General features: G+C 43.3%; 1 protein-coding gene across 1 annotated transcript in view; it reads left to right on the top strand.

Annotated features, from left to right (window-relative positions):
• Window positions 1-17,796: 17,796 nt before the first annotated feature.
• The window catches only part of LOC105471819 (BUB1 mitotic checkpoint serine/threonine kinase), a 40,473-nt gene continuing 37,854 nt past the window's right edge, over window positions 17,797-20,415 (top strand). Inside the window, exon 1 of the mRNA XM_011724565.2 lies at window positions 17,797-17,946. Coding sequence (XP_011722867.2) covers window positions 17,921-17,946 — 26 coding nt within the window. The 5' untranslated portion in view covers window positions 17,797-17,920. The remainder of the gene's footprint in view (window positions 17,947-20,415) is intronic.

Genomic DNA, 20,415 nt, shown 5'->3' with positions numbered 1-20,415 from the left:
TGCAAAAACTGTGACAAAAGCATAGTATCTGGGCTGGATAGTACTGTCCCTCATGGCACAGTCCCTCATGGCTTCCCTTGGCTAGAGGAGGGAGTTCCCAGTCCCTTGCGCTTCCCTGGTGAAGCAACGCCCCATCCTGCTTCTGATCACCTTCCAGGGGCTGCACCCACTGTCTAACCACTCCCAGTGAGATAAACCGAGTACCTCAGTTGGAAATACAGAAATCACCCGCCTTCTGCATTGGACTCACTGGGAGCTGCAGACCGGAGCTGTTCCTATTCGGCCATCTCTCCAGATCCCCTTTGTTTTTATTTCTATTTCTTTTTTTCTTGCCCACTCTTTTGTTTCCTTTATCTGGCATTCCACTTTCCACAAAAGAACCATGCCTTCTCCAGATGATCCTAGTAGAAATATCTCTCAGTGTCTCACCTGCCCTTAACACATCGTCTTTTCAATATAAACATACGAAAGAGAACCTCTCTTCCTCTTTCTGGGCTCCTGTACTCAAAGGCCCGTGAATTCCACCATCTACTTGAAACCAAGCAGAGCTGGGGCTAGGAGGAGACACAGTGCTGAAGTGCTAGTTACATTGTTTAAAGCCCTGGGGAGCTGAGTTGCAAGCCAGCTGATCCCTTGGGAAGTCTGGCTGTATGAATCAATAAATGTTCCATTTTTACTCTAAAGAAAAAAAGTTGACAGAGGGAGAATGAAAGGAAACGGGCCCTTTATAACAATACAACTATCACTATGTAGAGATTACAATCCTCTAAAGAAGTCCTGCCTTAGGGGGCCCGGTCTAGGGACCTTTTGCCACTCATCAATCCAGAGGGGGCTCACTGAGTGACAGCTCTCCGGTGGAAGCACGGTTGGGGGTGCTGACTGGGACTACAGTGGGGGCCTGGCAGCATGATGAAGTAGGAAAGCAAAGCTGGCCTCTAGTACCAAATCCACATCCTAGGAAGGAACTCCACTTCTGGGGCTAATGGCAGAAGCTCAGACTAAGAGGTAATACTGTTTGTCCAGAGTTAACAGCAGACTCCAAACAAGTCATCAGAAATGTGGAAGTAGGAAAGTGAAGTTGAAGATGATGAAGGATTGGGACGCTCCCCTACCCATAAATGCATCAAGACCCTGAAGGCAGAATCCAGGGAAGGGTACTTGGAAAGAATGGCGGCCACAAGCTCTGCTTCCAGGGACCACAGCTCTGGGTTAGGAATTAGAACAGGATTCTGGCTCCATAAAGGTAAGCATCTAAGAGCAAGAAAGGGTTCCATGCTTTGGAGAAAGACCTGGGAATGAGAAAGGATGAAATATAGGAACGGCAGGTTTGTTACATAGGTATATATGTGCCATGGTGGTTTACCGCATCCATCAACCTGTCATCTAGGTTTTAAGCCCCGAATGCATAAGGTATTTTTCCTAATGCTACCCCTCTCCTTGCCCCCACTCCCCGATAGGCCCCAGTGTGTGATGTTCCCCTCCCTATGTCCATGTGTTCTCATTGTTCAACTCCCACTTTTGAGTGAGAACATATAGTGATTGGTGACCAAAAGCAGGAGTCCAGTTCTGAATCTGGCACCACTGGGAGAAGAGTAACTTGACTCAAGTATAATGCAAGTGGGGTCCAGTTCAAATAAACAATGACGATGATTCACTCCAAGAGCAGAAACAGTTTGGAAATTGCATGCCAGGACCACTCAGGTCGAGTTTAAAGTATGAGTTTGTCTGGGTCAGCCTTGCCCCTTTTAGCTGACTTAACATACCCCCTCTCTGGCCAGCACACCACTGAGCTGCCAGCCGCACTGTGTCAATGACATCACTCAACAGAGCCTTCTTGACTTGCTCCCCAAATGCTCTTGTGTCAGTTTAGTTTCCATCCCATTGCTGCTTCCTTGTTCCATCCCCTATCCTGAACAATTCAAGGTTTGCTCTTTACTCCATAAAGTCTTGCCCCCTTGGCTGCTTCCTTGACTTGGATCTTCTCTTCCATTTCTCTCTGCACCAAGTGTTTCCTGTGGTGACTAAACACACAGACGTGGGAGGTATAATAATTAAAGAGGAAAGAAACATGAAGGGTGGCCTGACGGTTAACAAGGACAGGTTTATTTTAGAAAACAAACCTGGGAGGGGGTTTTGGCCAAGTTAGGTTAGAATCCCACTTTCTTACAGACTAAGAGCTTTTAAGGATTCAGGGTGGGAGAGTTTATTAGAGGTTTGTACTGCTTTTGTGTTTCTTTGTTGTGCTTATTAGGGAGGGAGAGTTGTGTGTTTGTTTTCATACATCTTTCTGCAACTGCAGGCATACCCCCGAGTCTGCTTTTAGCTTCCCTATCTTAGTGGACCTGAAAGGAAAAGAATGTGCTTATTAAGGCCCACTGTTTTACTGGGGCCCATTGTATGACAGTGAAGTTTGGTAGTTACCCAAGAGAATTTCCCCCCACCTCCCTCTGTGCCTGAGCTGTTTTATCTGTGTTTTACTGTCTGCTCTTTCTGGCTGTTTGTAGTTAGAAGAGAAATGATTCCCTTGAAATGCATGAGGCTAGAAAGGGAGCTAGAACTTAAAGTGGTGGTGTTTGTCCAACATGACAGTGTTCCTGCTCTGTCAGGGGGATCAATGGGCCCCGACTTAGCGGGGGTGTTGGAAGGCAGAGAATGGGATGTAGCAGGGTCTGAAGAGTTCTTTCCTCTACCCAGCCATTCTCCAGGTTTAGGGATTCCCGAGTACATTTGGGAAGGGGAAACATTGAAGGAAGTAAGGTTTCTAAATTTGCCATCAGGATAGAACTAGGGAAATACTCTCTCCCGACTGATCTTTCTTGGTTAGATAGGCTGCCCTACAAATTTGTATACAGTTAAACACGAAGGATACATGGGGAGTGGGTTCTGATAGCACATCTCTGATTTTTCCTAAGGAAGTGGTGCTAATTCTTAGTAGTGAGTCTGAAGGAATATTTAGGTAGGATTCTTTTCTGTGTTTCCTGCTGCCAACGTGCTACCTGGCTGTTTCTCTTTTCCTTGGAAACCTTTATTGCTGAGTTATTCTCCACCGCACTCCCACTTTTCCTTTTCCTCCTGCTTCTAATTCTGCATTTGCTCAAAAAGTTTAATAACTATTAAAATGTTTACTCCGCCCTGTTTTTCATACTTCCTCTTTAACCCACCTCTGCCTTCTCCCAAGCAAACCAACTAGTGTTAAAATAATAATAATCTTTCTTATCTGTCTCCTAATCACATGCAAAACTGAATTTTTGACCTTTGTTTTTACAGTGTTGGGATTATATTTTCACTTCTGCCTCTTGCTTTTCACATGTAATTGAACATAGGAGAAGTGCTCCCAAGTCATTGCTGTAAACCAGAATCAATTCTTTAATGTGTAAAATATTTTGGGGTAAGAGTGTTTCAAAACTTCACTGCTGCCTGCTTGTTTGAGCACACGCTGTTTCCCATGTGGAGCCACTGCCCAGGGGCGGCAGAACACCTTTTGCACACTCCTCGCCTGCCACTGAGCTTCATTCCTTTGATTCTGTCCCTAGGAGGGGGGTGGCTGAGTTTGTTTTTGTTTGGTTTTGTAGATAGATATTGACATTACTTTCCAAAACAGCTGTAGCAATTGTCAATCCCAGTGGCAGCATTTGGGAGTATAATTTTTTCCCAGATGGGACCATGAGCCTAGTTTTGCAGCACTTGGGTTGATGGGGCCTGATAAAAATGGGTTACACAAAATGGCTCATTCATTTCACAGAAAACCCTAAAGGGCATCCAGAATGCTGTTTAAACCAACACATACCAGCATTATCTTGGGAATAAGGCATTAAGAACATTCTTGACCTATTTGTAGGCGTGAGGATCACATTCATTCCACTCTCATGAGCAGCTAAATAAACTCACTATACAGTTAAAACTTTACTCTTAAACAACTTTTATCATAACTATTGCTACTGTTTTATTTTTTATTTTTTTTTTAGAGACAAGGTCTCACTCTGACACCGAGGCTGGAGTGCAGCAGTGTGATCATAGCTCACTATAACCTCGACCATGAGATCCTGAGTTCAAGTGATCCTCTCACCTCAGCCTCCCAAAGTGATGGAATTATAGGCATGAGCTACCATACTCGGCCACTATTGCTGTTTTGAAAGGGAGCCCTCCTCTCCCCTACCACATTCTATATTAAGAAATTCCAAATTAAATGAAGAGATAAATAATTCAAGGATAATAAAGTTAGTAACTGTTCATGTAATGATAATAAAAATAAGAGTCAATTTTGTAAGAGGTGTATTAAACTGTATAAATTGTCCTGGCTGAGGTGTGGGGGTCGAGGGTACCCCAATGACTGATGTATATATAAAATAAAGTCAAAACTCTTGTTAATGTCTCAAAGACAACTACGAACAGAGTTAGGTTCATTGGCTCACTGCCTCAAGGGAGCCAGCATGCTATGGGAAACATGTCTCCCTAAGAAAGCACTAGAAGGACTGGTTGTAGGATTTGGGTTTGTGTTAGGTCATTGTATAGGCCAGGGTGTGGGGGTTCCAAGAAGCAGGCATTTGCTGTGGATTGGGTGCTGTCAGGAAGCAGGTATACATTTGTGAGTGGCCTTGTTTGATGAGAACATTCTGTGAAATTATTTATGTTCAACAAGACACCACCACAGCTTAGCGACAGGCCAACTCTTGACTCTGAGGAGTTGCATTTGCCTTTCTCCCACTGAAGAAATTGAGTTCATAGAGGACAGATGATTTGACCAGTGGACCTGCGTCCCCCTCGATAGCTGGGTAACTCCCATTAGGTGTCCTGCCCTGTCAGACCCTCTTCACCCACCTTGAATGGTTGGTGTCAAGAAAACAACTGGCATTTAGAAATTAGTTCCTAGAGGTAAGGGAAATATGGCCAAACTGAAGAGTTATTTGGGACCTGTATTCATTTGCTAGGGCCACCATAAGAAATTACCCCAAACTGCAGGACTTAAACAACAGAAATTTATTTTTTCACAGCTCTGGAGGCTGGAAGTCTGAGCTCAAGGTGTTGACAGGGTGGCCTCCTTCTGAGGACCATGAAGTAAGAGTATGTTCCAGGCCTCTCTCCTTGGCTTGCAGGTGGCCGTCTTCTCCCTGCCTCTCCACATTGTCTTGGACACGTGCCTGTGTCCAAGGTTCCTCTTCCTGTAAGGACACTAGTCATATTGAATTAGGGCCCACCCTAATCACCTCACTTTAACTTAATTACTTCTTTAAACATTCCATCTCCAAATAAGGTTACATCCTGAGGTATTGGGGTTAGGACTTCAATATATATGAATTTGAGGGGAGGGACAAAATTTAACCCCTCAGAGGATCTACTTCTGTGAAGATGGAGGCTTCTCTCCCACCAGGAGCAAAACTGCAAGAAAAGCTCATAGAAATACAACAGGTCATTATTGTCAAGCGCGTCCGTGTGAAGAGACCATCAAAACAGGCTTTGCGTGACAAACAAGGCTGTTTTTCACTTGGGTGCAAGTGGGCTGAATCCAAAAAGAGAGTCAGAGAAGGGAGATAGGAGAGGGGCAACTTTATAGGACTGGGGTAGGCAGTGGAAAGTTACAGTTAGAGGTGGTTATCTATTGTTAGCAGGGGAGGGGTCTGTCACAAGGTGCATGGTGAAGACATCATAAGACTCATCGTCCAGAAGAACAATGTCATGAGGTCAATTAATCAGCTGGGGCAGGGCAGGAACAAGTCATAATGGTAGAATGTCGTCAGGTGGATTAATTAGTTAAGGCAGGAACTGACTATTTCATTTCTTTGGAGCCGCTTTTCGGCTGCTCCAGACTTCTTGGCTCCTGCAGGCCATCTGGATGTACATGTGCAGGCCACAGGGGTTACAATAGCTGAGGTTTAGCTCAGAGGCCTGACAATTATGCTTTCTGCAACTAATTCTTCTCTTTTTTGCTTTCGAATGCCATGAAAGTGCAGTGACCACACAAGAAACAAGATGGCACCCATGACTGGTGCATCTGGTAGTCATTCCAGCCTTGTCTCTGATGGGCTTACAGGCCTGTTTTTTTTGTTTGTTTGTTTTTGTTTTTGGTCATTCTTCTAAGAATGAGTCATAAGGTTGTTCTTGGAAAGAACTAAAGAGGAATCACCAGTTAGTGACTGAAGCAGTTGAGGTTTGCAGTCTGCTAGAGTCACCCATTTATTTTCAGTGGTTTTTAAGTTTTCTTTTCAAAGTCACAGAGAACTATGCTAAGAACTTACTGCACAGTTACCTTGTTGGTTGCCTCCCCAGGACATACTCCCCATTTTACTTCCCAAAGCCCCTGATTTCCTTAGGTCATATGCCCATGTGATTCTGAGAAGCCTTTAGAAGAAGGCAAGAAACTTAACCAGTTCAGAGTGACACAGTGCATTTGAGACTTTGGAGAAAACAGATGAGACAAAGAACTGTTATAACCGTTTTGCTATCACGAAGAAAATTGGCATAAGGGCAAAGTGAATAAAGAGAGATAGCAGAGTTGAGGGAACCTGCAGACAAAGGGAGCTAGAGTCTCAATCAAACTGTACCCGAAACCCACCTACCTCTGGACTTTTCAGTTAAATGAACCATTAAATTCACTTTACTGTTTAAACTAGCTTGAGTTTTTTGTTGACTGCAACTCAAAATATCTGGATAGATTTATCAGCATCTCTGAAATGTTACCAGTGTTCTTCCAAGTGTGTACCAATTACTATATCATGACATACTAATTAATGTCCAGGATGAGAGATACTGATGTAGATGTACCTTGAATTTTAGAAAAATGAAGGAGACTATCATGTGGGAATAAAGGAAAGAAAACAGATCTCTGTGGGATTTTCGACATCATCAAAATCCTTACCAAGCCAACTGGGTCTAGGCAGGCATAGCATATGTTCAATAAACATAGTATATATTCAATGATGTGGAAGCAACTAAAGAATGAGAAAATGCTGACAATGGCAGAAGCAGCTAGAATGCAAGTTTGGCTTGAAGCTTTTAAGTGACTACTATAGAAAATATTTAAAGTGAATGTAGAAAACAATCTCCACTGTTTCTTGGAGAGTTGATCTTCCTACCTCTTATTTCATTTGACCCCCAAATATGTGAACCAAATAAAAAGTCCCTCCCACAATGCTGGTTGCAAAGTCCAAGTGGACACTGAGGTCCAAAGGTCAGAGATGATCAGAAAGATAAACTGGTCAAGGGAATTTAATGGTTCAAATTGATTATCCATCAAGAAGTCAAAATGGGCAGTAGGTCCAAAAAAAGAAGCCCAAGAAGTCAGAAAACCAGAAGCCCTAAGGCCTATCCAAAAGAGAAGCAGAAATAGAGAAACACTGCCCAGTGAACCAAGTATCCCAGGGAAACAGCCCTGGACGAATGCAGCACATGAATTGCAAAGAGCAACAAATGCAAAGACAATCTCATATTCAAAAGCATAATGTCATGCACTAATATGCAAAAGGAAGGAGACTGCAAAGATTAACGAATACAAGATGAAAATTTAAGAGTACTAGCAGCAGCAGTAATTGCAACAGCAGCAGGCAAGGCAGAAAGTCCTGTCTAATGGAAATACAACTTACGTAAATGCTGACTGAGGCTGAGCAACCATTTTAAAGTAATGTACATCTGCTAACATTACTTCTGGATAAGACAACTCTCTGGCAGGGAAATTATAGATAGGAAGACACGAAAGACTGGGATTGAAATGAACCAAGGCCATTACAATGTTGCCTCTAGTTACCTGTGCCTAGAAGCTTTTGTCATTCCCTGGAGGAAGAGAAATCAGCAGTTAAACATGAAGCATGTCTGTGTAGTAGATATGATAATTCACCATATGAATGCCCAAGCTAAGCATCTGATAAGCTAGTCTACACGTAACTTAAAGTCTCACTTCAGTTTTTCTCATTATTACTTTGTTTCCAAAAAGACAAGCTAAAGAATATTATTTAGACTTTGATACACACACAAGAATTATATTAGTGCCCAACTATATAAACATCTGTGAGGGGCCAGGTGTGGTGGCTCATGCCTATAATTCCAGCAGTTTGAGAAGCCAAGGTAGGTGGATTGCTCAAGCCCAGGAGTTCAATGCCAGCCTGGCCAACATAGGGAGACCCCGTCTCTACAAATAATTTAAAAATTAGTGGGGTATGGTGGTACATGCTTGTGGTCCAAGCTACTTGGGAAGCTGAGGTAGGAGGATCACTTGAGCCTCAGAGGTTGAGGCTGCAATAAGCCATGACCAAGCTACTGCACTCCAGCCTGGGCCACAGAGCAAGACTTTGTCTCAGAAAAATAATAATAAAATAAACTTCCATCAGGACTATCCCTGAGATTGGATGTTTTTAAGTAACCAGGTCTGAGACTTGCTCACCTCTCTTTTCTGTAGATTAGTAAGTGTCCAGCTCTTTGAAGGGCCAGAAGCCGATACAAGCTCAGCAACAATGATGATTACTTCCCAACTTGGTAAGAGGACAAGGTTGCTGTCCTGAGAATATGATTTTATAAAAGTAGAGATGCTGTTAAAGCTCAAGAAATTTTAAGCTTATGTTCAAACATGCAGATCACCTCTTTCGTATAATAAAAAAAAAATTCTGCTGGTCATTTTCCTGGGTTCCTGTTTCAGAGCTTCAAACACCCTTGGAATTTCCTGTGTGATAGGAGTGTCTTTGTTATGCTAATGAGGGGACCTCATCTGATGACTGAAGAAACACCATCATCCTTTGTCTCCCGCTGATTAGATAAACTACATGGATACAAGTGGAGTGGTTTTAAGGAGCAGGAAGTTTAACAGGCAAGAAAGAAGGCAAAAAGCTCCCCCATAGAGAGACTGAGGGAGGGGGACTCCTAACGGAGAGAAAAACCCCTGTGTGGCAGAAAAGTCATCAGTTATATTGGGAGGCTGGAGGAGGTGGTGTCTTATTTGCATAGGGCCCAGGGGATTGGTTTGACCAGGTGTATCATTTATGTAGCTCATGAAAAACCTGGTCCTCCTACCCTAGCCTTTTAATATGCAGATACAGGTAGCCATGATGTCCTGCACAGGTGGTGTTATCTGTAGGCGGCTATGACACCTGGCACACATGGTGACAAAGAGAAGAGGGGAGGAATTGCCAATTGGATAGACCTAGTTTCTAATTGCTGGCATTTGCGTATCAATACTTGCCAGCTTGGCTTTCCAAGCTGCTTTTCTATTAGGAAGGAAATGTTTTGGGAGTTGCTTTTATTAAAAGAAATGTCCACTGAGAACCTTCACCCTTTCTACCTACCTAAAAATTATTTCTTAGTAAATCCTGTATTACCATGGTGGGGCCCCTAGACGTCTTCAGGATGGAAGCTGGTCAGCAGAAAGACCAAGCACCTGATAATAGTGTTGATTGAGGCTTTGAGCCCTATGAGATCAGCTTGTTCGCCAGACCTCCAAGATGCTGAAGATTGATTTCAATGAAGTAGCTAAGTATTTATTCAATCATGCTTATGTAATGAGACCTCAATAAAAACTCTGAACACTGAAGCTTAGTGGAGCTTTGTGGTTGGTGAACACATTGATGTGACAGCAGAGTGACATACCGAATTTCCCAGTTAGGGGGGCATGGAAGTTCCATGTCTAGGACCCTCCCAGACCTCATTTTATGTGTATTCTTTATAATAAAATTCTAATAATAAGCTTAGGGCTTTCCTGAGCTCTGTGAGCCATTCTAGTGAATTAGTGAACCAGAGGGGGTCATGGAAACTCCCAACTTAGTGGCCAGTTGGTCAGAAGTGCAGGTGGCCTGAGAACCCCTGAACCTGCAGCTGGCATCTGAAGTAAGAGTAGTCTTATTGGGGACTATGCTCTTAAACCTGCAGAGTCTGATGCTAACTATGGGCAGTTAGTGTCACAACTGAATTGCAGTACATCTAGGTGGAGTAGAAACAGAACACATTCTATCAGAATCAGGAAAGGGATTGACCAGTCACCTCTCAAGAGTGATGTGGTCAGCTGTCACTGCCTACATGCCCAAACCACCACCTTTAAGATAAATCTGGCCAGGGCCTAGTGGCAGGTGATAAGCTAGTCTACAGGTAACTTAGAGTCTCACTTCAGTTTTCCTCATTATTACTTTGTTTCCAAAAAGACAAGCTACAGAATGTTATTTAGACTTTGATATACACACAAGAATTATATTAGTGCCCAGCTATATAAACATCTGTGAGGGGCCAGGTGTGGTGGCTCATGTCTATAATTCCAGTACTTTGAGAAGCCAAGGTAGGTGAATTGCTCAAGCCCAGGAGTTCAAGACCAGCCTGGCCTCTTTCCTCAGAGCTCAACACTTCCCTGACACATGATTTGATTTTTTTTTTTTTTTTTGAGACGGAGTCTCAGTCTGTCACCCAGGCTGGAGTGCAGTGGCACAATCTCGGCTAACTACAACTTCTGCCTCCCAGATTCAAGTGATTCTCCTGCCTCAGCCTCCCCGGTATCTGGAATTACAGGCACCCACCACCATGCCCAGCTAATTTTTGTATTTTTAGTAGAGATGGGGTTTCACTGTGTTGGCCTGGCTGGTCTCAAACTCCTGACCTCGTGACCTGCCCACCTTGGCCTCCCAAAGTGCTGGGATTACACGTGTGAGCCACCTTGCCTGGCCACCTGACACACGATTTGAATGGTGATTTTTCCAGAGAAGCCAGAACTCCTCTCTTCTTTCCCAGTAAAGATGATTTGTTATGCTTAGAACTAAATGTGATTTAACTGTTGTAAGCACGTGTAAAATAAATTTCCAAATAAGAAAAAAATCTATTTGTGGTCTAAGGGTGTTTCAGTTCTGAGGCCAGTTAGGCAGTCTAATAAATGTCCATCCTGACTGGCCATCTCTCTACTGAAAGTGAGCACAGAGCAATTCTTTTACGGAGGAAGCAAATGATGAAGTAAGATTCATCATCAGTCAGCAGAAGAGATAGAAAAGACTTCGGAAAACATATAAAGAAAGAAGCACAAAATATAGATTAAGCAACATCTCCTGAACACTACAAAGCATTTTAAACATATCCATTTTGGCAGACTTTCAAAATAAAAGCCTCTGTTTTTCAGGAATCCAAAGGAAAAATGGTGGGATCTGAAGAGGCTATTCTCATCCATCCTATTTTGTGAGTTAAGTCATAAGAGATCGAAAAGGTGATAGCAGCTGTGAAGAAGAAAGGAAAACAACCTTTGTCCTCAATGCCTGAAGGCAGAGAAAGGCTTGGAAAAGCTGTTGGTCTCTGGCCTTGCCCATAGGGATCATCCCACTAAACTAGGATTTAGGAGCCTAATTGGAGGGGATTGAGACTACAAATTTAGAATAATGCCCTTAAAGAAGAAAGTGACATGCTCCATGTATGCTTTCACTTCCAGGACTAAAATTTGCTGGATCGAGTTTCCTAAGTATTAGGACAGTCTGCCTCAGAATCCAAGTCAGCACAACTTACACAGCAATGAAAGAATCCAAAGTTCAAGAACAGAAGCTAAGGAACTCTGTAGCTGACAAGAGGGAGGAAGTCTGAAGAAGTGCACAAAGTGAAGTTGGGCCAGTTTGGAGGAAATACAAGCAGCCATATATCAGTGCTTAGGATTCAAGGCCTAGCTTCTGAACAATCAAATTGCCTCCAATAGGAAAGGGCAAGAAATATGGCCTCTGGTCTCTATTACTGATATGGTTTGGATCTGTGTTCCCACCCAGATCTCATGTCAAATTGTAATCCCCAGTGTTGGAGGTGGGACCTGGTGGAAGGTGATTGGATCATGGGGATGGATCCTTCATGAATGGATTAGCACCATCCCCTTGGTGCTGTTCTCATGATACAGTTCTTTCGAGATCTGGTTGTTTAAAAGTGTGTAGCATCTCCCCTCTCTCATTTTCTTCCTCCTGCTCCAGTCATGTAAGACATGCCTGCTGTCTCTTCACTTTCCACCATGATTGTAAGTTTCCTGAGGGCCCCCCAGAAGCAGAAGCCACTCTGCTTCCTATACAGCCTGCAGAAGCATGAGCCAATTAAACCTTTTCTTTATAAATTACCCAGTCTCACGTATTTCTTTATAGTAGTACGAGAATGGACTAATACAATTACCACACCTAAAATGGAATTAACATTTAGGGATCACTTGAGACCTTCATATAAACACCAGGATGATGTGCTGAACTGCACAACCTATCAAAGATTACTGGGGAGGTTTCTTGAGGGAGTTGGGATCCCATTCCCCTATCTCCCCTCCATCTTTCCTCCCAGTCTGCAGTGATACAGGGTAGAACAGGGCTACCATTGGTCCCATAGGTGTGCTCCAAAATCACAACACACACACAGATGAAAAATGTCTAAGATGGAGCTATAGATCTCCTTTTCTGCCTGTTGACTTTATTCTTAATATTCTACAGTCTCCTAAATTACTCCTTTGTTTTCTGAAACTATTCTAATTATAAATCTCCAACCTTATATAATGTTTCAGGGCACTATGTGCTAGCCACACATCTAGTACTACTACTTTGAATGTCTCTAAATTTCTCAGGGAAATGAAGATACACAAGTATCTGGGATTATTTACTTAGATCAAATCTGCAGAACCTAGAGAAAGTCATTTTCCTTTGTGAAACACAGCACTAATTTTGATATTATGTGTCATTCCAAGATATGTTAGGAATTAAGTTGAAAATCTTATGAGGTTATTGGATAGTGGAAGACAAAGGACCGTTATGAAGACAAAGGGACAGGTTTCTTCATTCATTTCACAGATCAGGAAGCTGATACCCAGATTGAGAGTTTAGGTCATTTGCCCCATTTACTGCTTCTTAGGAAAATCAAGGTTGGATCTTAAGTACACTGATGTGGCCTGATTTTCCTTCTCCAATAAGTTTGGAATTATGATGTTGGAATCGCAAGACATTGAAAGCCCATATACAAATGAATATACTTTATTTATTGGCCTTCATAATAGAGAAATTTATCAGAGTCATTTTTAGATAGATGGACATTTAGTATTAAAATCATAAGGGGAATTGGAGTCGGAAAGGAAGACAGACTTATAGCTGCACATTTCCGCATCAGATGCATATATTTAGACATAGCTAGATCTGCTGCTCTGACCCAGACCAAAGCACACCTCTCCTCTCACACTCTGGGGTGGGTTTGAGGAGACAAGGTAACAGAAACACTAAAGCAACAGTAATGCCAAAAATAAGAGGGAGTGCCACATTAATGAAGCAAGAATTATCATTTAATAGACTTTCAGACATTCTATGACAACTGCTGCACTCTCAACTTAGGCCTGAGACAAAATGGCAGAGGAATAAGATTAAAGACAAGGGTGAGAGCAGAGAAATCGGAGTGCCATCAGTGGCACGAGCTTCCAATTGGTGAATTTTTTAAAAATGAGCCACACATTTGCCAGCCCTTTGGTATTTTCTGCTTATATCGATATATATAAATGGCCAGTGTGTATTTCTTTGAGGTTTACAGATTTTCTTTATCAAAGTATCAAAATATTCAGAGATTCTTCATTTATCCCTGACATGTAGAGATAATGTGGAGCTCTTAGGAAAAAAAAAAAATCATTCTAGGCTTAGGAAGTGGAACCTGAAACTTCTTTCAATAAGCTTCTGAAGCCTGTGAACCAAAGTTGTCTGCTCTTTTCCAAGGCCTATTGTGTAGAAGAAAAAGGCCTGGTAACCCTCCCAACTCAACTTTGTTAAAACCAAAGTAGCAGCCTTCCCAGCACCAACGGCCTGTTTCTAGTAATTCTCCTAGGCTCTCCAATTATCTTGGATTCTTTTCTTTTTCCTATATATTAAGGACATCATTGTGTTCTGAGAACTGTCCTTCCATGTGATCTGATTCCCTCCTTCATCTTCCATTCTCTCTGCCTGCAACGCCAGTTTGAAGTCTGCAAATTACTTTTCTCTGCCTTTTCTGCCCATCCCTCTCCCTGTCTCCAATAAATCCTGAACACTACCAGGTTCAGGATTTAGGCTCTTTAGATTTTTTATGTTATTAGCCTAATAGGGATATTAAGATGAACACATTGTGTCGGCAGATCACTTTGATTTTTCCTCTAAGAATAATGGCAGAGGGGAACTGCCATAAGTGAAAATAAAGGGAAGCCATTGAATAAGCCAGGACATTATTCCTAGGAAAATGTGGGTCTCTAATTACTGCTGACAATGCTAGTATTTTATTTCTATGACTCCTGGATATACCTGCGGTGATTGGCATTGGAGTTTGACAAGGAGTTAGTTTGCTTTTTTAAGGGCAGTGTAGAACAGCATCTATAATACCTCACCCATAAACAAGCCTGGTGGGAGAGGAACCCCCAGTAACAGAAGTGAAGGAGAGTAAACAAGTTCTGTGGCTTTTAGAAAAGAGGGTAGAGCTAAGTGTAACTATCATGAGGTCCTTATGATCATATGCTTATTTGCTTCAAAAAGACTATTACTAAAGTGATGAAGTACAAACTTCTTAGTGTAGCATTCAAAATGTAACATCAAAATAACAAACCAGTCTTTCAAAAAAGAACCTCTAATGCTCATGAATCCTCAAGAGTGATTTCCTTCTAAAATCTTGATTTACACATGGAATGACCTCCCCAGGGTTCTGCCAGACCCATATCCATCCCCACTCCCTTCAAGGCCCAATTCAAGCCCCACCTTCCCTATGAAGCTTTGTCTGGCCAACAGGTCCACAAGACCTCTTCCTCCTCGGAATACCCTTAGCACAGGGGTCTCCAATCCCAGGCCATGGGCTAGTACCTGTTCATGGCCTGTTAGGAACTGGGCCGCACAGTAGAAGGTAATTGGCAGGTGACGGTCTGAGCTCAACTTTCTGTCAGATAAGCGGGATGTTAGATTCTCATAGGAGTGCAAACCCTATTGTGAACTGCCCACATGCGAGGGATCTAGGGTGCGAGCTCTTTATGAGAATCCAACACCTGATGATCTGAGATGGAACACTTTCATCCTGAAATCATCCCACCCACTGCCCACCCCCACAATCCCTCGCCCCCGCCACCACCCCACCATGAAAAATTAAAAATTGTCTTCCATGAAAACCTGTCCCTGGTGTCAAATAGGCTGGGGACTGCTGGCCTAGCAGATACAGTCTGAACTCTTTTGGCTCTTAATATACATATATACCACCTTTAACAATTCTTTATTTCTGTGTCCTCATTTCCCAGACTAAATCATTAATTCCTTCAGGACAGGCTCTGTTTGACTTAGACAAGGTTATAATTAGCACCTAGCTCATGATGGCTTCTCAATCAACATTTCCTAATTGATTACTGATTGAGCCACTATCAGAAGCAGATGAAAACTTGAGTTGATGGGACCAAAAGTGTCCTAGTTCCTGTGATGGTTAGCGGAATCCAGCACTTATCTAAAGACCTCAGAGTTTATTACCTTTTGAGTAATAAACCCCACAAATTGGAGACTCAGGTAGATTCAAAGCCATCAACACACTGGAAGAAATTTCGGACTCAGTGAGCATCGGAATTTCCAGAAGCTAAATTTTTGTTTAGGGTTTTTGTCTGTCTTTCTCTCTTTCTTTCTCTCTCTCTCTCTCTCTCTCTCTCTCTCTCTCTCTCTCTCTCTCGGAATTTCACTCTGTGGCTCAGGCTGGAGTGAAGTGGTGCAATCTGAGCACTGCAACCTCTGCCTCCCGGGTTCAAGTGATTCTCCTGCCTCAGCCTCCTGGGTAGCTGGGATTATAGGCACGTGCCACCACGCCTGGCCATTTGTTGTATTTTTAGTAGAGACGGGGTTTCACTATGTTGGTTAGGCTGGTCTCAAACTCCTGACCTCTTGATCCGCCCATCTCAGCCTCCCAAAGTGCTGGGATTACAGGCGTGAGCCACCGCGCCCGACTTTTTGCTTTGTTGGGAGGAACTCCCCTCTCTGTCGCTGGAGTGCAGTGGCGCGATCTCAGCTCACTGCAACCTCCGCCTCCCTGAGTTCAAGCGATTCTCCTGCCTCAGCCTCCGGAGTAGCTGGGGGGATTACCGGCGCGCACCACCACACCCAGCTAATTTTTGTATTTTTAGTAGAGACAGGACTTAGCCGATTTTTGTATTTTTAGTAGAGACGGGGTTTCACTATGTTGGCCAGGCTGGCCTCCAACTCCTAACCTCAGGTGATCTGCCCGCCTCGGCCTCCCAAAGTGCTGGGATTACAGGCGTGAGCCACCGTGCCCAGCCTTATTTTTTTAGGTATTTAACTCAAGAGGCCAAGGAAGCAGAACCTCCACCTAACCTCCTTCTAGCATGAACAGCTCTTTATTTTGTATTGTCAAGTGACCCTTGAAACACTTTTGAGAGGTAGAGTAAAAAGGTATTAAAGACCAAGGGCAGAGAAGACTAGGCTCTTTCCCAACTCACTCTTAAGAAACATCAGCGTATTACATATTACTTTATTAATTTTTTTTTTTTTTTTTTTTTTTTTTTTTTTTTTTTTTTTGGAGACGGAGTCTCGCTCTGTCGCCCAGGCTGGAGTGCAGTGGCCGGATCTCAGCTCACTGCAAGCTCCGCCTCCCGGAGCCATTCTCCTGCCTCAGCCTCCCGAGTGGCTGGGACTACAGGCGCCCGCCACCTCGCCCGGCTAGTTTTTTGTATTTTTTAGTAGAGACAGGGTTTCCCCGTGTTAGCCAGGACGGTCTCGATCTCCTGACCTCGTGATCCGCCCGTCTCAGCCTCCCAAAGTGCTGGGATTACAGGCTTGAGTCACCGCGCCCGGCCTACATATTACTTATTTCCTCTTTAGACATCTGGACTCCTCTACAAAGAAGTGTCTATTTTTGATTTTATGGTGTCTAAGAACTTGGTCTCCCAGAGTGCCCTGTCCCCCAAAAGATGTTGAAAGCGGGCATTCTGTAATCTACCCAAACTTTTCTGCTTTTATGTTAATTACAGCTGACTGTAGAGAAAGTCCAGTCCCGTGAGCCCCACCTTCCACGTGAAGCTGTTTGACAGTTCCCCTGTGTGGCTCAGGGCCCAGCCTTTCAGATCAGTTAAATAAAGCCCAGGGGTCTACTCCAAGGACACTAACCCATCACTTTCCAGTGCCTTGTATAAAATTACGCAGCCGACCCTAGAACGCCCCTGCCCCGCCCACGTCCCCTCTACACGAAGGCTGAGCCAAAAACTCCTCAGGTTTTTCCACAGGCCGTCGTCACTCCCTCTTTGCCACGGCATTTGAGATTCTGGGCTAAGACTATTGTTTTCAGCATCTGGGATATTTTCTCACAGCCGAGGACGCTGATAGAAAACTGCCAGAAAGCGGGAGGGGTCCGCGGCAGCAGGTCCCGTTTTTTCTCGCCTCCTGCCTCCCGGGTGCTGCGGATTACGCTACGACAGTCTCGACCCTGCACACGGATTTTTTTTCTTCCGTTTCCATGAACCAGACATAATGATTCTGAATTACATATTTAAGTGAAGGGGAGAAGAAACACGACTCTCAGGACCCAAGGACTGAGGCACGGTTTTTCTTTCTCAAAGAATTCCAGTTAAGACATTTTTCTCTTGCAAAGTCTTTCCTACAATGATGGTTTAATCGTGTAATTATGTAGACCAGCTACAACCTGGATAGCTAAAACAAAAAAGCCAATTCCCTACGCCGAGCCAAGCTAGCTCCCCCTCGCCGCGCCGCATCCCAGACACCCGGTGCTCGCTCAACAACTGCCAGGTTTCGGTTCAACCGAAAACCACGGGAAATGGGAGGAGCTACTGGCCCAAGGGAGGGAGGCGGGACTTGATCGCCGAGCAACGGCCCCGGCGATTGGCCAGCCTTCTGCCGCCGCCACCAATGGGCAGGCTCCCTGAAACGTTCGGCGAGCGGACTGCGGCTGCGCGGGGTATTCGAATCGGCGGCGGCTCCTGGTGTGTGGCTGAAATTTGGCCGCTGCCGGCCAGCGTCCTCTGGCCATGGACACCCCGGAAAATGTCCTTCAGTAAGTGTCCGTCTGGTGGGGCGGGGAAGCCCAGGGGGCTGGGGCGGCTGGGGTTAGGGCCTGGCCCGCCCCAGATCTGCCTTCTTTTGCCCCCTCCGCCCCCTTCCTGGGTTTGGAATGTGTCCCACCCAGCAAGGCCGTGGGCTGCGTGAGAGCCGGGGAGGGCTCCGGCACCTTGGATTCCGCTGAGGCCTGGAGCTTGTCCGCCCATCCACGCCACAGTGGCCGTTTGGAGGAATCTGGATAATTCGTTAGGTCCTCAGAGCTCTCGTTTATTCTTTGTAAGGAATCCCCTCCTGACGGTTCAACCTGAGAAAAATCCTGAACCTTGTGTTTAGATTTTATGATACATTTTCAAAATCAGGTGTTTAACAATTCGACTACAGTAGGGAACGAATTTAAAGTTGCTCTCCTATTCATAATCTCACTGCTGTTTTTTAAAAGTCTTTGAATACAGGGTACTTTTAAGAAAAAAAAAACTGAAAAAAAAAATAGCTTTGCCTATTATTGAGTGATGTGTGCCAACCCGCCAGCATCAGTAACTTTTGAAGTTCCCACGCTTTTGTTTTGTGACTTAGATGATTTACCCAGACTGTGACTTAAAGGCATTTAAAACGATTAAGTCATAGGTGCAGGAAGTAAAACTGGTCCGTTTTATCAGTTCCTTGGGATCAGAAGACCGAGATTGTTAAATATAGTCCAAACAAAAATCCATTTGCTCTAAGACTTTTTCTGTAGCCTTCAACCTAGCCGGCAAATTATTTTCTTTCAGAAGTCCCCCGCCCCTTTTTTTAAATGGAAAGCAAATATTCCTGGTCCTATTTTGGCTTACTAAAGATGAATTTGCTTTAATGAACTGGATGTTTTACTATTACAGGGTATTCAGGTCATTTTACTAGAGAAATGTGGTTGGTGTTAGAACATGAAATGTTTACCTTGGGCGGGCCTACTAGACATATTTTGGAAGAAAGGTTCTGAAATAGGGATTTGTCCCTCTGCTATAAAGCATGAGAGACATTTAAAATTCAGAATTTTTTTTTTTTTAGTTTTAAAAATAAGCAATACATTTATATGACTAAAAGAATATTTAGAACAGTATTTACCAAGAACTCCTGTACCTGTCTACTCTCCTACTCTGTCACATGTAACCGTTTTTCTAGTTTCTTTTTGGAAATATAAATATTTACATTATTATAATATATTAAATGTCTGCATGTTTGTATACATTTTTTGCCTTTACCACACATAAAATATAACAGTATGTACACTGCTCTTTTGCCTAACAATATCCCTGGAGATCTCTACCAATACATAAAGTTCTTTCTTATTCTTTTTTTTACAACCGTGTAATATTTCATGTACCATAATTGATCTAAGCAGTCAACTATTGATAGACACAGATTGTTGACAGTCTGTTTCAAATGGTGGCACAGTGAAAAATTTTGTACAAAACATTTTGCGGATACACATGTGTATGTGTCTTCCAAATCTGCAGAAGTGGTTTGCTGGATCAGAAGCAAATCAGTCCAGTTTTGGTAGATAATCCCCTTGGCAGGAATTGAGCGCATGCCCACCTACAAGCAAGATGTGACAGAGAGCCTGCTTCCCATTGCTGCACCTACACAGTCTTGTCACGGTTTTTATTTTTGCCAATCTGATGAGTGAAAAATTGTGTCTCAGCGAAGTGAATTTCTGTTTTGAGAGGTTGAACATTTTTCATGTTTGTGAGCCATGTATGTTTTTCTATGAAATAATTTCTTATGTCCTTTGCTGGTTAAAAAAAAATGGGTTAATAACTTTTTTTCTCAGCTTCTAAAAGCTCATTGTTTTTCCAGTTTATCATTTTTGACTCTATTTTGTAGGTTTTTTGTTTGTTTTGGTTATTTGCCGTGCAGAAGTTTTTATTTATATATAGTTGTCTTTATTTAGCTTTTCTTTTGTGGCTTCTGGATTTTGAGTCATAAGAAACATTGATTTCATTTGTATACCAAGGTGATAGCTAGAAGTAAATATTGCTTTTTAGGCAGGACATGGTGGCTCATGCCTGTAATTCCAACACTTTGGGAGACTAAGGTGAGAGAGTCACTTGAGGCCAGGAGTTCAAGACCAGCCTGCGAAATATAGTGATACCTCATCTCTGCAAAAAATAAAATAAAAAATTAGTCAGACATGGTGGCATGTGCCTGTAGCCTCAGCTACTCAGGAGGCTGAGGCAGGAGGATCACTTGAACACAAGAGTTTGAGGTTACAGTGAGCCATGATTGCACCGTTGCACTCCAGCATGGGCAACAGAGCAAGATTCCATCTCTAAAAAAATAAAAATAAAAATACATATTGCTTTTTTACATCTTTAAAAAAAAAATCGTATAGTGTCTCAGACAGAAAACCTAGGAGTCTTCCTGACTGGTTTACCACTTCTATTCTCACCTCTACCTCCTCCTTCACACAGAGGTACATTAAAATGCAAAT

The sequence above is a fragment of the Macaca nemestrina genome, chromosome 13, assembly GCF_043159975.1.
Source record: "Macaca nemestrina isolate mMacNem1 chromosome 13, mMacNem.hap1, whole genome shotgun sequence".
NCBI lineage: Eukaryota > Metazoa > Chordata > Mammalia > Primates > Cercopithecidae > Macaca > Macaca nemestrina.
Note: the sequence above shows the minus strand (reverse complement) of the source record. Positions and strands in the feature narration are given on the sequence as shown.